Source organism: Chaetodon trifascialis, chromosome 11, assembly GCF_039877785.1.
Source record: "Chaetodon trifascialis isolate fChaTrf1 chromosome 11, fChaTrf1.hap1, whole genome shotgun sequence".
NCBI lineage: Eukaryota > Metazoa > Chordata > Actinopteri > Chaetodontiformes > Chaetodontidae > Chaetodon > Chaetodon trifascialis.
Genome location: NC_092066.1, coordinates 26,478,812 through 26,492,039, shown reverse-complemented (window position 1 = coordinate 26,492,039; position 13,228 = coordinate 26,478,812). Strand labels below are relative to the sequence as shown.

Here is a 13,228-nt window from a genome sequence, read left to right as displayed (position 1 = left end):
CTGTGGTTGTGTATACTGACCATGTCCCTGTCTTGAGGAGGGGAAGTGACAATCCCTGCTGTCATTCGGCTGTGTGTGTGTGTGTGTGTGTGTGTGTGTGTGTGTGTGTGTGTGTGTGTGTGTGTGTGTGTGTGTGTGAGATTGCTAATTGTTGGATTGTTGCTAATCACTTTCTTGATTTGGCTTGATGGCATTACTGAGCTCAGGTGTTGGCAGATTAAAAGAGATGCATAACTTTTGCATACTTTAGGTGTGTGAGGGCAGTGAATTATTCCTAAATGTATTGACATTTGAAGTAGTTATTTTTTGTCACCCAAATAGAATCACTGGGTCTAATTTGGCAGTAAAGTTCCAGCTATACCCCTGCTTATCTGGTCAGCAAATTCTTTTTCATTTTTTACTCCTTGATTGATTGAGTTAAACACTCCTGCTGTGACATATTTGTTGTTGTCATCTGTCAGAACCTGGCTCTTGGGCCATGACAAACACACCATTCCACAAGATTAAACCAACTAATATATTTAACAAAGTTGACATAAATGAAATAAAAACAAAGCATCACAAAGAGTCAGACATTCAGGGTAAGTGTTATGTGTGAATGTTGTAAGAAACAGAAAACAAACAGAGGAGAATGACTCCTGGCTGACTGGTTCCTCCTCAGACCTTCTTTTTTCCATGTCGTAACTTCCCCCAACCTTGATGCTCTGTCCAAACAAAAAACTGTATATGTGTATTGTTATAGCATGTAGGAACATTGTGAAAAAGAAAATGTAAAAACCTGTTAAAATGTATTTTCGGTCCACTGATCCAACTGGATATCATTACATTGGTGATGGCTGCACATGCTGATGCTAATACCAGTAGCTCATTCAATTTTCGCCACTTTTTTTTTTTTTCTGCTGAAGAACATTTTACCTATATCAAATACTTTCTGGAAAAGGAATCAAGGCGATTGGATCAAGTGCAGCAGCACACACGGCATCTTCCAACTACCCAGCCAGACCAGCAACACCAAGTGCCCCTGAGGACCGTGCAACAACATCAGAAAGAGCTACTACATAAGCCTACCCCTGCTGATGTCCAGTCACAGGAAAATGAAATGGGACCATACATAAGCTCAGGCACACCAAAAGATTTTATCTCAGATCTTGACTTGTTAAAGCTCAGGCTACTTCACAATCATTAGGAAAGGCCAAATGATGCAAATTTCAAAGCTTTATTGGCAGCAGTCAAAAGGCTTCTCTAAGCAGCTATCTAGCAGTCTGAAAGTTAAAATAATTGTTACCCACAAAGTGAAGAGAAGGTGATAAGAAGACAGCAAAACCTTTTCAGGTGGCCACTTCTTCGGTCCATAATATTTTTAAGAAATGGCAGTTTACAAGAATGATGGTCCAGTTGAGGACTGGAAAAATGCCACTGTCCAACCATACTGTTGATATGACTGTGTGTCTGTCCTGTTAGGTTATCAGTATGGCCACATGGATTGTTCAAATGACTGTGATGGTGCTATCTGTCTTCATCAGAAGCAGCCAGGGGAAGAGGGATGAGGTGCTCTACTGTTCTGGTAAGTTACTAGTCCTTTGACTGAATGTTGTTAGTGGATGAAATATTGCAGATGCTGCAGCAAAACACAACAGTTGCAATTGCAAACCCATCTGTTAGTTGGTTTGCAATTGCAACTGCATCAATCACATTTACACTTTCATCCAAATTGGCTCAAAAAATGCAAGAACCGGCAGGTAGAAATGCTCCAAGTGTGTGGGATGGCAATGGCTCAGGAGGCATAACAGTCACCCGCTTATCAGAAAGTTGGTGGTCTGATCCCTGTTCTACATGTCGATGTGTCCTTGAGCAAGAAACTGAACCCCAAGTTGCTCCCGATGCTATGCCTTTGGTGTGTGTGTATGAATGAGTGAATAATGACTTGTATAACACTTCGAATGATTGGTAAAACTGGAAGAGCACTTAAAAAGGTGTCATGTTTAGAGACAGTAAGAGATGGAGAAAGAATCTTGAACAGTTGTGATTTGCTGCTCCCTCAGCGAGGGCGTAGCAAGGTGATTGGTGGTGGCAGAGTGTAGTGAGTGGGCTGAGGTGTATGGTTTGACCATGTTATGTATGCAAGTTACCTGCTGACTACTGTAACTTTGCTTCAGATAACGGAGATCACAACCTGTGAAAAGAAACTGTTACAAAGTAAGAACCTGGTGTGGAGTTAGACACACACACACACACACACACACACACACACACACACACGTGGACAAAATTGTAGGTACCCTTCGGCTAGTGAAAGAAAGACTCACAGTGGTCACAGAAATAACTTGAATCTGACAAAAGTAATAATAAATAAAAATTCTATGAAATTTACCCAATGAAAGTCAGACATTGCTTTTCAACCATGCTTCAACAGAATTATTTAAAAAAATAAACTCATGAAACAGGCCTGGACAAAAATGATGGTACCTTTAATTTAATATTTTGTTGCACAACCTTTTGAGGCAATCACTGCAATCACACGATTCCTGTAACTGTCAATGAGACTTCTGCACCTCTCAACAGGTATTTTGGCCCACTCCTCATGAGCAAACTGCTCCAGTTGTCTCAGGTTTGAAGGGTGCCTTTTCCAGACGGCATGTTTCAGCTCCTTCCAAAGATGCTCAATAGGATTTAGGTCAGGACTCATAGAAGGCCACTTTAGAATAGTCCAATGTTTTCCTCTTAGCCATTCTTGGGTATTTTTAGCTGTGTGTTTTGGGTCATTGTCCTGTTGCAAGACCCATGACCTACGACTGAGACCAAGCTTTGTGACACTGGCCAGCACATTTCTCACTAGAATCCCTTGAGAGTCTTGAGATTTCATTGTACCCTGTACAGATTCAAGACACCCTGTGCCAGATGCAGCGAAGCAGCCCCAGAACATAACAGAGCCTCCTCCATGTTTCACAGTAGGGACAGTGTTCTTTTCTTGATATGCTTCATTTTTCCATCTGTGAACATAGAGCTGATGTGCCTTGGCAAAAAGTTCCATTTTTGTCTCATCTGTCCAAAGGACATTCTCCCAGAAGCTTTGTGGCTTGTCAACATGTAGTTTGGCAAATTCCTGTCTGGCTTTTTTATGATTTGTTTTCAACAATGGTGTCCTCCTTGGTTGTCTCCCATTAAGTCCACTTTGGCTCAAATAACAACGTATAGTGCGATCTGACACTGATGTTCCTTGAGCTTGAAGTTCACCTTTAATCTCCTTAGAAGTTTTTCTGGGCTCTTTTGTTACCATTCGTATTGTCCGTCTCTTTGATTTGTCATCAATTTTCCTCCTGCGGCCACGTCCAGGGAGGTTGGCTACAGTCCAATGGATCTTAAATTTCTGAATAATATGTGCAACTGTAGTCACAGGAACATCAGGCTGCTTGGAGGTGGTCTTATAGCCTTTACCTTTAACATGCTTGTCTATAATTTTCTTTCTAATCTCCTGAGACAACTCTTTCCTTTGCTTCCTCTGGTCCATGTTGAGTGTGGTACACACCATGTCACCAAACAGTGCAGTGACTACCTGTAGCCCTATATATAGGCCCACTGACTGATTACAAGATTGTAGACACCTGTGATGCTAATTAGTGGACACACCTTGGATTAACATGTTCCTTTGGTCATATTATTTTCAGTCTATTCTAGGGGTACCATCATTTTTGTTCAGGCTTGTTTCATGAGTTTATTTTTTTAAATAATTCTGTTGAAGCATGGTTGAAAAGCAATGTCTGACTTTCATTGGTTAAATTTCATAGAATTTTTATTTATTATTACTTTTGTCAGATTCAAGTTATTTCTGTGACCATTGTGAGTTTTTCTTTCATTAACCGAAGGGTACCAACAATTTTGTCCAAGTGTGTATATATCATTTGAGATCATCGTCCAAATGTTAACATCACTGTAAAAGAAAAAGTGCAGTGTAAACTCAGCTTACCATGGCAGTTAAGCTGCTGCTCGCTAAAAATTGAGACAGGTCCAATGCAATATCAATTGCCGTAGGTGTTTTTATAGCAGATATGAGACCATACTCCATTGCTGAGAAACCGAGTTTTAATCACATGCTGAAAGTAACCCTGTCCTACTGTCACTCTCACAACCAACAGGTGGACATCTAGCCCTGACCATGGAAAGCCATTTTCTGCAAACTCACCCGATTTATAAACAGCACACAAGCATACATCTGACAGAGGCAGGGTCAGAATGGAGAGGCCAAGAAGCACAATTCCGGTCACAACAAACAGACAGAAATATTGTCAGTGCAGTCCGTGAAGCTGGATGTGGCTCCCAAATTGAATGCTTTACACATTTAACCGAACAGCGCAAAAAGCAACAGGAATGTTGAGGTATGCTGAGCACCAAGCTGCTGTTTACTCAGCAATGACTGAAAAGGCCCTCAAGAAAAAAAATGTAACTACATAACTACTTCATTATGTAGTACTATAACTACTGCTGCTACTACTACTACTGCTACTAGAGTTGGGTGGTATCCAAATTTTGAGTCTGTCAAACTTTCCTCACATTTTCCTGGGGTATACGGTATTACCATGACTAATTAAAAATCACTTTGCAGGGCAGCATGCCATGCGCGCAGTTCAGACGGTCAATGCTCAAGCGAAGAAGCACCAGTCCTAACTTGTAGCATACCAGAATGACGGGGAGAAACTCAGTTAAAAGCCTCTAACAAGCATTGCCACCCAAACGAAACATAATTCATACCCCACGAAATTATATGCACATTTAACGACAAACACAAAAATAGCGCACGTCAATGGCACTGCATCTGCTGATTTCACCACTTCACGCAAACCACCAAAGCCCGGTATCATATGAAAGCAGAGAGTCTACAATTATGTTAGACCCCATAGACCTATATGCACAGCATTTATTTAATGATGGTAATGAAACTGATACCGTTGCTATTTTTAGATACCGCAGGATACCTTATTACCGGATTACCGCCCAACCCTAACTGCTACTAATACTTTATATTGCCCGGTCCTAATGTAAACCTGAAAGCTGCTGTGAATACAAGTACAATAGAGTTGAAGCACTGTAAATTTTCTAAATGCTGCATCTCAGTGGATATTTGATTAAGAAAAGAGGCAACTTTATGCTTTGTTTATTTCCCCCCACTGTAGTGAAAACATACCACGTAGCTGTACTAAAATGTCTGTTAGGTGCACAAAATATACAGTAGCTCTGGAAGATCTAATGGATGTAAAAAGTTTGTTTATGTAGCTTGTGGTCATCAGATTGAAGAATTTTATTCATCTCCGTAGAAACTGGTGTGTAGCAATTGCAGTATAGGAAAGAATGCAAATATATAGAGTGCAAATCAAAAAATATAAGCAGGTTACCGGTTAGGATCCAAAAATATAAATCAGGTAATGGTAAGATGCAAATGGAAAAAATACATAATGTCAAAAATATAACATAGATTTACCAATTATAAAAAATAAAATAAGATAATAATAATAAATTTTATTTGTATAGCACCTTTGACACAAGAAATGTGAAAATCACATCCACCAAGTGATTTTAATAAAAAAAACATGAACATAAAAACATAAATAGGATGGAGGATAAAATAACCTTAATAATAATGTCGAAAAAGTGGAAAAGGAAGAAAATAAAGACAGAAGAAGAAGATGAATCGGAGGACACACACAATTTTCATGCACATGCACACACACGACATGCAATTGGTGAAACTTGTCCTCCGTATTTATCCCATCCTGGTCGTCCTTCCTCCACGGCAGACCAGGAGTGGTGGGTGAACACGGGGAGAACATGCAAACTCCACACTGAAAAGCCCCTTTCCTCGAGCAGCAAGCACCAGAGGTATGGTGGAGGACACGCCCCCTACCGCCCACAGCGAGATTCGTACCCGGGACCTTCTAGCTGTGAGGCGACAGTGTTACCACCAAGCCACTGTGCCACGTAAGACAGTGCATAAGATATGATGGAAAATGAAATTACTGAATAATAGTAATAAAATAAAGTTAAAAACAGAGTATATAGAATCCATGAAATCAAGAAAATACAGCAGTTTAAACCAGCAGAGATGTATCGCAATGTTCCTAAGGGGCAAATATGGAACAAGGGAGTTAGCAATGTAGCTTGGTCCTAGCCCATTAAGGGTATAAGGAAGGAGGACCTTGAAATCAAACCATAAATATGACAGGAAGCCAGGAACAATAGTGTGTTACAGTAATCAATTTGGCTTGAAATAAAGGCATGAATCAGTTTTTCAGCATCTTTTTATTTATAAATGGTCATATGTCACCTATGAATCTATGAATCTTAGGTCTGAATCTAAGATAACACCAAGACTTGTAGCCTCAGATGTAACCTCGGGGAAGATGCCTGTTTGTTCCCAGCATTCTCAGTAATTATCTTGGGAAAGGAGTCCTTTCGTGCTAGGTGTATTGCTTTGTCAAAGACACTCATGGCTTCTTTGTACATCATATAGTGAACTGTGAGCCCAGTTTTCCTCAATTTTCTCATAATATCATTAAACTGCTATTGTTTATCCATGGGGAGATCATAGCTCTATCAGAGAACTTAGCTTTCAGCCTTGCATTCTTGGACATTTTGGAATGAGAAATTCCCTTTCAGTCTTTGTTAGGATTAGATGGGCATCAGAAAAGACACTGTGATGGTCAAACATAGGTCATTCTAATACTGAAAAATTGTCAAGAATCCTGTTGTTATTACCAAGTCCAGAATGTTATTGTGCTGATTTGTGGCTTTACATGTTGGGAAAGTTTGAAGCTGCCCAGTAAATTCACAAGCTCCATAGCTTTGGACTCATTCTTTATGTTGATATGAATGTTCACGTCTCCATTCAGTTCATGTCAACATGTCATATCAAGTGATATCAAGTGCGATCAGCTCTGAGAATTCCTGCATAAACAGTGATGAATATCTTGGTGGTCGATATAATGTAATGATGAGCGCAGATAGTTCTACTTTGAGCAAGATCTTCAAATGACGTAAATTCACCCAGATCAATGTCATTACACACAGACTGTGTAGAAATGGTTGCAACACCTCCTCCTTTCTTGTTTTGTCTAACTGATAAAAATCCTAATTTTGAGGACAAGCCATCATCAGTGTTGCCACACCAGTAGTGCTGCTCTGCCAGGTTTCAACTAAGAACATTAATTTCAAATTGTTTTCAATTATCTGACTATTAACCAAAAAAGGATTTCTTAGCCTCCTCCTTGAACTGCCACCTTATCGTGGTGGAGGAGTTTGAGTACCCGAATGATCCTAGAGGCTATGTTGTCCGGGGCTTAATGCCCCTGGTAGGGTCTCCCAAGGCAAACAGGTTCTAGGTGACGGGTCAGACTAAGAGCAGTTCAAGAAGCCCCTTATGAAAGAAATTAAAGCAAGGAAGCGTACGTCGCCCGGATTGGCGTCACCGGGGCCCCGCCCTGGAGCCAGGCCTGGGGTTGGGGCTCGCAGGCGAGCGCCTGGTGGCCGGGTCTTTGCCCACGGGACCCGGCCGGGCACAGCCCGAAGGAGCGACGTGGGCCCGCCTTCCCGTAGGCCCACCACCCGCAGGAAGGATCAGAAGGGGCCGGTGCTATGTGGAATGGGTAGCAGTCGTGGGCGGGGGCCCCGACGACCCAAATCCTGGACAACGACTCTGGCTATGGGGACATGGAATGTCACCTCACTGTGGGGGAAAGAGCCTGAGCTAGTGCGGGAGGTTGAGCGGTACCGGCTAGAGATAGTCGGGCTCACCTCCACGCACAGTCTGGGCTCGGGAACCCAACTCCTTGAGAGAGGCTGGACTCTCTTCTACTCTGGAGTTGCCCGCGGTGAGAGGCGGCGAGCTGGTGTGGGCTTGCTTATAGCCCCCCAGCTCAGCCGCCATGTGTTGGAGTTCTCCCCGCTGAGCGAGAGGGTCGCTTCCCTGCGCCTTCGGGTTGGGGATAGGTCTCTCACTATTGTTTCGGCCTACGGGCCGAACAGTAGCGTAGAGTACCCGGCCTTCTTGGAGTCCCTGGGAGGGGTACTGGAAAGTGCTCCAACCGGGGACTCCATTGTTCTGCTGGGAGACTTCAATGCTCACGTGGGCAGCGACAGTGACACCTGGAGGGGAGTGATTGGGAGGAACGGCCTCCCCGATCTGAACCCGAGTGGTGTTCTGTTATTGGATTTCTGTGCTAGTCACAGTTTGTCCATGACGAACACCATGTTCGAGCATAAGGGTGTCCATCAGTGCACGTGGCACCAGGACACCCTAGGCCGGAGGTCAATGATCGACTTTGTAGTCGTATCATCTGACCTTCGGCGGTATGTCTTGGACACTCGGGTAAAGAGAGGGGCTGAGCTGTCAACTGATCACCACCTGGTGGTGAGTTGGATTCGCTGGCAGGGGAAGAAGCGGGACAGACTTGGCAGACCCAAACGTACCGTGAGGGTCTGTTGGGAACGTCTGGCGGAACCCGCTGTCAGGGAAGTTTTCAACTCCCACCTCCGGGAGAGCTTCAACCAGATCCCGAGGGAGGTTGGAGACATTGAGTCCGAATGGACCATGTTCTCCACTTCCATTGTTGATGCAGCCGTCCATAGCTGTGGCCGTAAAGTCGGCGGTGCCTGTCGTGGCGGCAACCCCCGAACCCGGTGGTGGACACCGGAAGTAAGGGATGCCGTCAAGCTGAAGAAGGAGTCCTATCGGGCCTGGTTGGCTCATAGGACTCCTGAGGCAGCTGATGGGTACCGGCAGACCAAGCGTGCGGCAGCTCGGGCGGTTGTAGAAGCAAAAACTCGGGTCTGGGAGGAGTTCGGGGAGGCCATGGAGGAGGACTACCGGTTGGCCTCGAGGAAATTCTGGCAAACCGTTCGGCGCCTCAGGAGGGGGAAGCAGCTTTCTGTCAACACTGTTTACAGTGGAGGTGGGGAGCTGTTGACCTCGACTGGGGATATTGTCGGGCGGTGGAAGGAATACTTCGAGGATCTCCTCAATCCCTCTGTCATGTCTTCCGTAGAGGAAGCAGAGACTGGGGACTTGGAGGTCGATTCATTCATCACCGGGGCTGAAGTCACTGAGGCAGTTCGCAAGCTCCTCGGTGGCAAAGCGCCGGGGGTGGATGAGATCCGCCCTGAGTACCTCAAGTCTCTGGATGTTGTAGGACTGTCTTGGTTGACACGCCTCTGCAGCATCGCGTGGCAGACGGGGACAGTGCCTCTGGACTGGCAGACTGGGGTGGTGGTCCCTCTTTTTAAAAAGGGGGACCGGAGGGTGTGTTCCAACTATCGGGGGATCACACTCCTCAGCCTCCCTGGTAAAGTCTATTCCAGGGTACTGGAGAGGAGAATCCGGCCGATAGTCGAACCCCGGATTCAAGAGGAACAATGCGGTTTTCGTCCTGGCCGTGGAACACTGGACCAGCTCTATACCCTCCACAGGGTGCTTGAGGGTTCATGGGAGTTTGCCCAAACAGTCCACATGTGCTTCGTGGACTTGGAGAAGGCATTCGATCGTGTCCCTCGCGTCATTCTGTGGGAGGTGCTCCAGGAGTATGGGGTTGGAGGCCCTCTGTTGAGGGCTGTACAGTCCCTGTACAACCGGAGCAGGAGCTTGGTCCGCATTGCCGGCAGTAAGTCGGACCTGTTCCCAGTGCATGTTGGACTCCGGCAGGGCTGCCCTATGTCACCGGTTCTGTTCATCATTTTTATGGACAGGATTTCTAGGCGCAGCCAGGGGCCGGAGGGGGTTCGGTTCGGGGGCCGGCAGATTTCGTCTCTGCTTTTCGCGGATGATGTTGTCTTGTTGGCTTCCTCGAGCCAGGACCTTCAGCATGCGCTGGGGCGGTTCGCAGCCGAGTGTGAAGCAGCTGGGATGAGAGTTAGCACCTCCAAGTCCGAGGCCATGGTTCTCGACCGGAAAAAGGTGGCTTGCTCCCTTCAGGTTGGAGGAGAGTTCCTGCCTCAAGTGGAGGAGTTTAAGTATCTTGGGATCCTGTTCACGAGTGAGGGAAGGATGGAACGTGAGATTGACAGGCGGATCGGTGCAGCGGCTGCAGTAATGCGGTCGCTGTATCGGTCTGTCGTGGTAAAGAAGGAGCTGAGCCGAAAGGCGAAGCTCTCGATTTACCGGTCAATCTACGTTCCTACCCTCACCTATGGTCATGAACTTTGGGTCATGACCGAAAGAACGAGGTCCCGGATACAAGCGGCTGAAATGAGTTTCCTCCGCAGGGTGGCGGAGCGCTCCCTTAGAGATAGGGTGAGGAGCTCTGTCACCCGGGAGGAGCTCAGAGTAGAGTCGCTGCTCCTCCGCATCGAGAGGAGTCAGCTGAGGTGGCTCGGGCATCTCTATCGGATGCCCCCTGGACGCCTCCCTAGGGAGGTGTTCCAGGCATGTCCCACCGGGAGGAGGCCCCGGGGAAGACCCAGGACACGCTGGGGTGACTACGTCACTCGGCTGGCCTGGGAACGCCTCGGGATCCCCCCGGAAGAGTTGGAGGAAGTGTCCGGGGAGAGGGAAGTCTGGGCGTCCCTGCTCAGACTGCTCCCCCCGCAACCCGGCCCCGGATAAGCGGAAGATAATGGATGGATGGATGGATTTCTTAGCCAATGATCTGACATTAAAAAGAGTTCATTTTAGGTGTAGGGATTATGTGATAGGAGAGGAAACTGACTGTAGCTGAGCACAGTTACCAGGTGCTCTGTGATTGCTATGATGTGTTTGATCATGACACTGGCTGTTTAAGATCACCGGTGTGTTTAAAGAAGCGGCATGGGGTCGGTCTCATTTCTTATAGATACCTGAGTGATTAGGTCTGTGGTTATTGTTGTTAAGTGTTTCACCAATCTGAGCTTCAGTGTGGCAGCTTTAAGTAACTCCTTGTTTGGTGATTGTTGTGGAGGCTGAGTCCCTGGAGGATGTGATGAAGAGGGGAATGATGGGCATTGGGTCCCTGGGTGGAACAGAGACATCCTCTGCATGCCTTGGGTAATGTGAAGCAGAGGGTCAGGTGAGGCTTCGGGGAAGAGTTACCATTTGTCTGTCTGTGTACTGTCCTTGGCACTTATCTGTACATTCTTGTTGGTGCCAAGCAACCTGCAACCAGTGATGTTTGGAAGTTTTTCATCAGGCTTAAAGTGGTCTTTCTAAAAGATATTGATGTATTCGTCCCATGTGTGAGGTGTGATGATGTCAGCCATGCTGAAAGATTTGATTCTTTTCCTCAAGTAATGGCCTGATATGAATACTTGTTGTGATTGACAGTTCTTCAGTTTCTCCAGTAGCAGGCAAAAGCCTGTCTTCAGGACCTCAGAGCCAGTTTCCATCCACAAAATGTCAAAAGATTCACAGTGAATAGTAATCTTCTGTCACTTGGGTGTGTAGAGAGGACAACTGGCAACATCCTTGACAGATGTGTCATCCATAATTAGATTTTTAATCTTTGCTATTCTTATGTGCTTGGTTATAGAGTATCCAATCAGAATGTTGATATGTAGATATGTATGAGAAATGGCATATGTATATTAGGGATCGACCAATTATCGGCCTGGCCGATAATATCAGCCGATATTTTTCGATAATCGGCATCGGCTGTTTTTTCCACCGATAACGGATAAAACTAATTAATGTATCTTAAAACGTGCTCCTTTGGCTCTGATGCAGCCGTCTCTCCGTCTGAAGTCACCACTCTTGGCTGTGTAACAATGTCCCGCCCACAGCCCTCACTGATTGGCTACATGGCACAAGTGAGTGAGTGACAGCCAATCGACACTGAAGCCTCTACATGCAGTGCCACAGACAAGGAGAAGCAGACAACTGCTCCGGTTATCCAGCAGAGATAAGGCGACAGAGTCAGTCGAAGTTGCAATGAAAACCCTCTCTGATGAAGTTTTAAAATACCACAACCTTATGATTAATTTCAGTGATAGCATGCAAGCCCAGAGTCGAAATTTCACCGACCGAAAAAAAAAAAGACATAACCAAGTGAACATGACATGATGCTCCTTACTGAACAATAATAATAAAAAAAAAGACATAACAACATACCGGTAGGTAGACTATAGCAAGTATAAGGGAGGAAAACCTGCTGAATTCCGCTGTTTGGCTCTATGAAACTGTTCACAACTTCAACAAGGCGTATTTCATGATGACCCACCGCTACGTTCTAATTGCCACAACCGCTTTATAGCTGGGGCCAGACGCACAATAATAATATAGGCCCTTTCGGTTACCGTTACTTTGTGGGAATAATAAATCTCCTAACGTGTCTCAGCCTGTGGGGCGGCTCCTGCTTTATCAATAAACAACACTGGAGGTGACTCTAGCCTGTAAGTTGAACAGTACTACATGCTAACGTGTCTTTGTTTGTTTACAGTCGCCTCTCCCTCAGCACTCGTGCTCTCACTACACTATGATGCAGCAACGTAACTACTGGTGTTAAATGATCGTCTTTTTGCCTGTCACTCGTAAAGTCCAGGGATCTGAGTCAGGCAGAGAGCACACGTCGAGGAGATTATTCTCAGTGTGTTTTATTTTCAATCAGTAAATCTACCGTTGGGTCTACAACTCACGTGTGTAATGAAACGCTTTTCCAAGCTCGAAGATATGAAAACTGTGGTGCTGGCATGTCTCCTGCTACTGAAATGGGAGTAGTAACTAAGACCCAAATTTCAGAACAGTTCAGTTTATTTTGTTGATGTTTCAAAAATTCAGGGAGGGCTATTTTATTTATTTATTTATTTAATTATTTATTTAGTCATTCATTTATTCATTTAAGTGAGTTTCAAGAAATGCTGCTGGAAGGCCCCTGAACTTTTTGTTTTAAAAATAATTAAACTTAAAGGCATTTCAATGAAGATTTTGTATTTGTGTTATTTTACAAAAAGTTAAGGTCTTTTTTTCAGTGTACAAACAAACAGTATACTGTATTCATTCTAATCCCAGGTGTGTTACAGACACCAAAATTTTCATTTTTGCTGCAAACAAATATCAGTTCTAAATATTGGCTATCGGTTTGGCTTGATTATTAATAATCGGTGTCGGTATCGGCCCTGAAAAATCCATATCGGTCAATCTCTAATGTATATATGATATCACATCTGAAGTACAGGTAAATATAGGTAAGTATATCCGAGAACCTAACCGATATAACAGCTATTGGTGGCGTATCACTGATATATTTTAGCAGTGTATATGTTGACTGATAACAAACAA

At 44.9% G+C, this 13,228-nt stretch overlaps 1 protein-coding gene across 1 annotated transcript in view; it reads left to right on the top strand.

Moving 5' to 3' along the window:
- cnpy1 (canopy FGF signaling regulator 1) overlaps positions 1–13,228 on the top strand; it is a 36,349-nt gene that overhangs the window by 2,020 nt on the left and 21,101 nt on the right. Inside the window, exon 2 of the mRNA XM_070974363.1 lies at positions 1,462–1,564. Within this exon, the coding sequence (XP_070830464.1) occupies positions 1,471–1,564 (94 nt within the window). The 5' untranslated portion in view covers positions 1,462–1,470. The remainder of the gene's footprint in view (positions 1–1,461; positions 1,565–13,228) is intronic.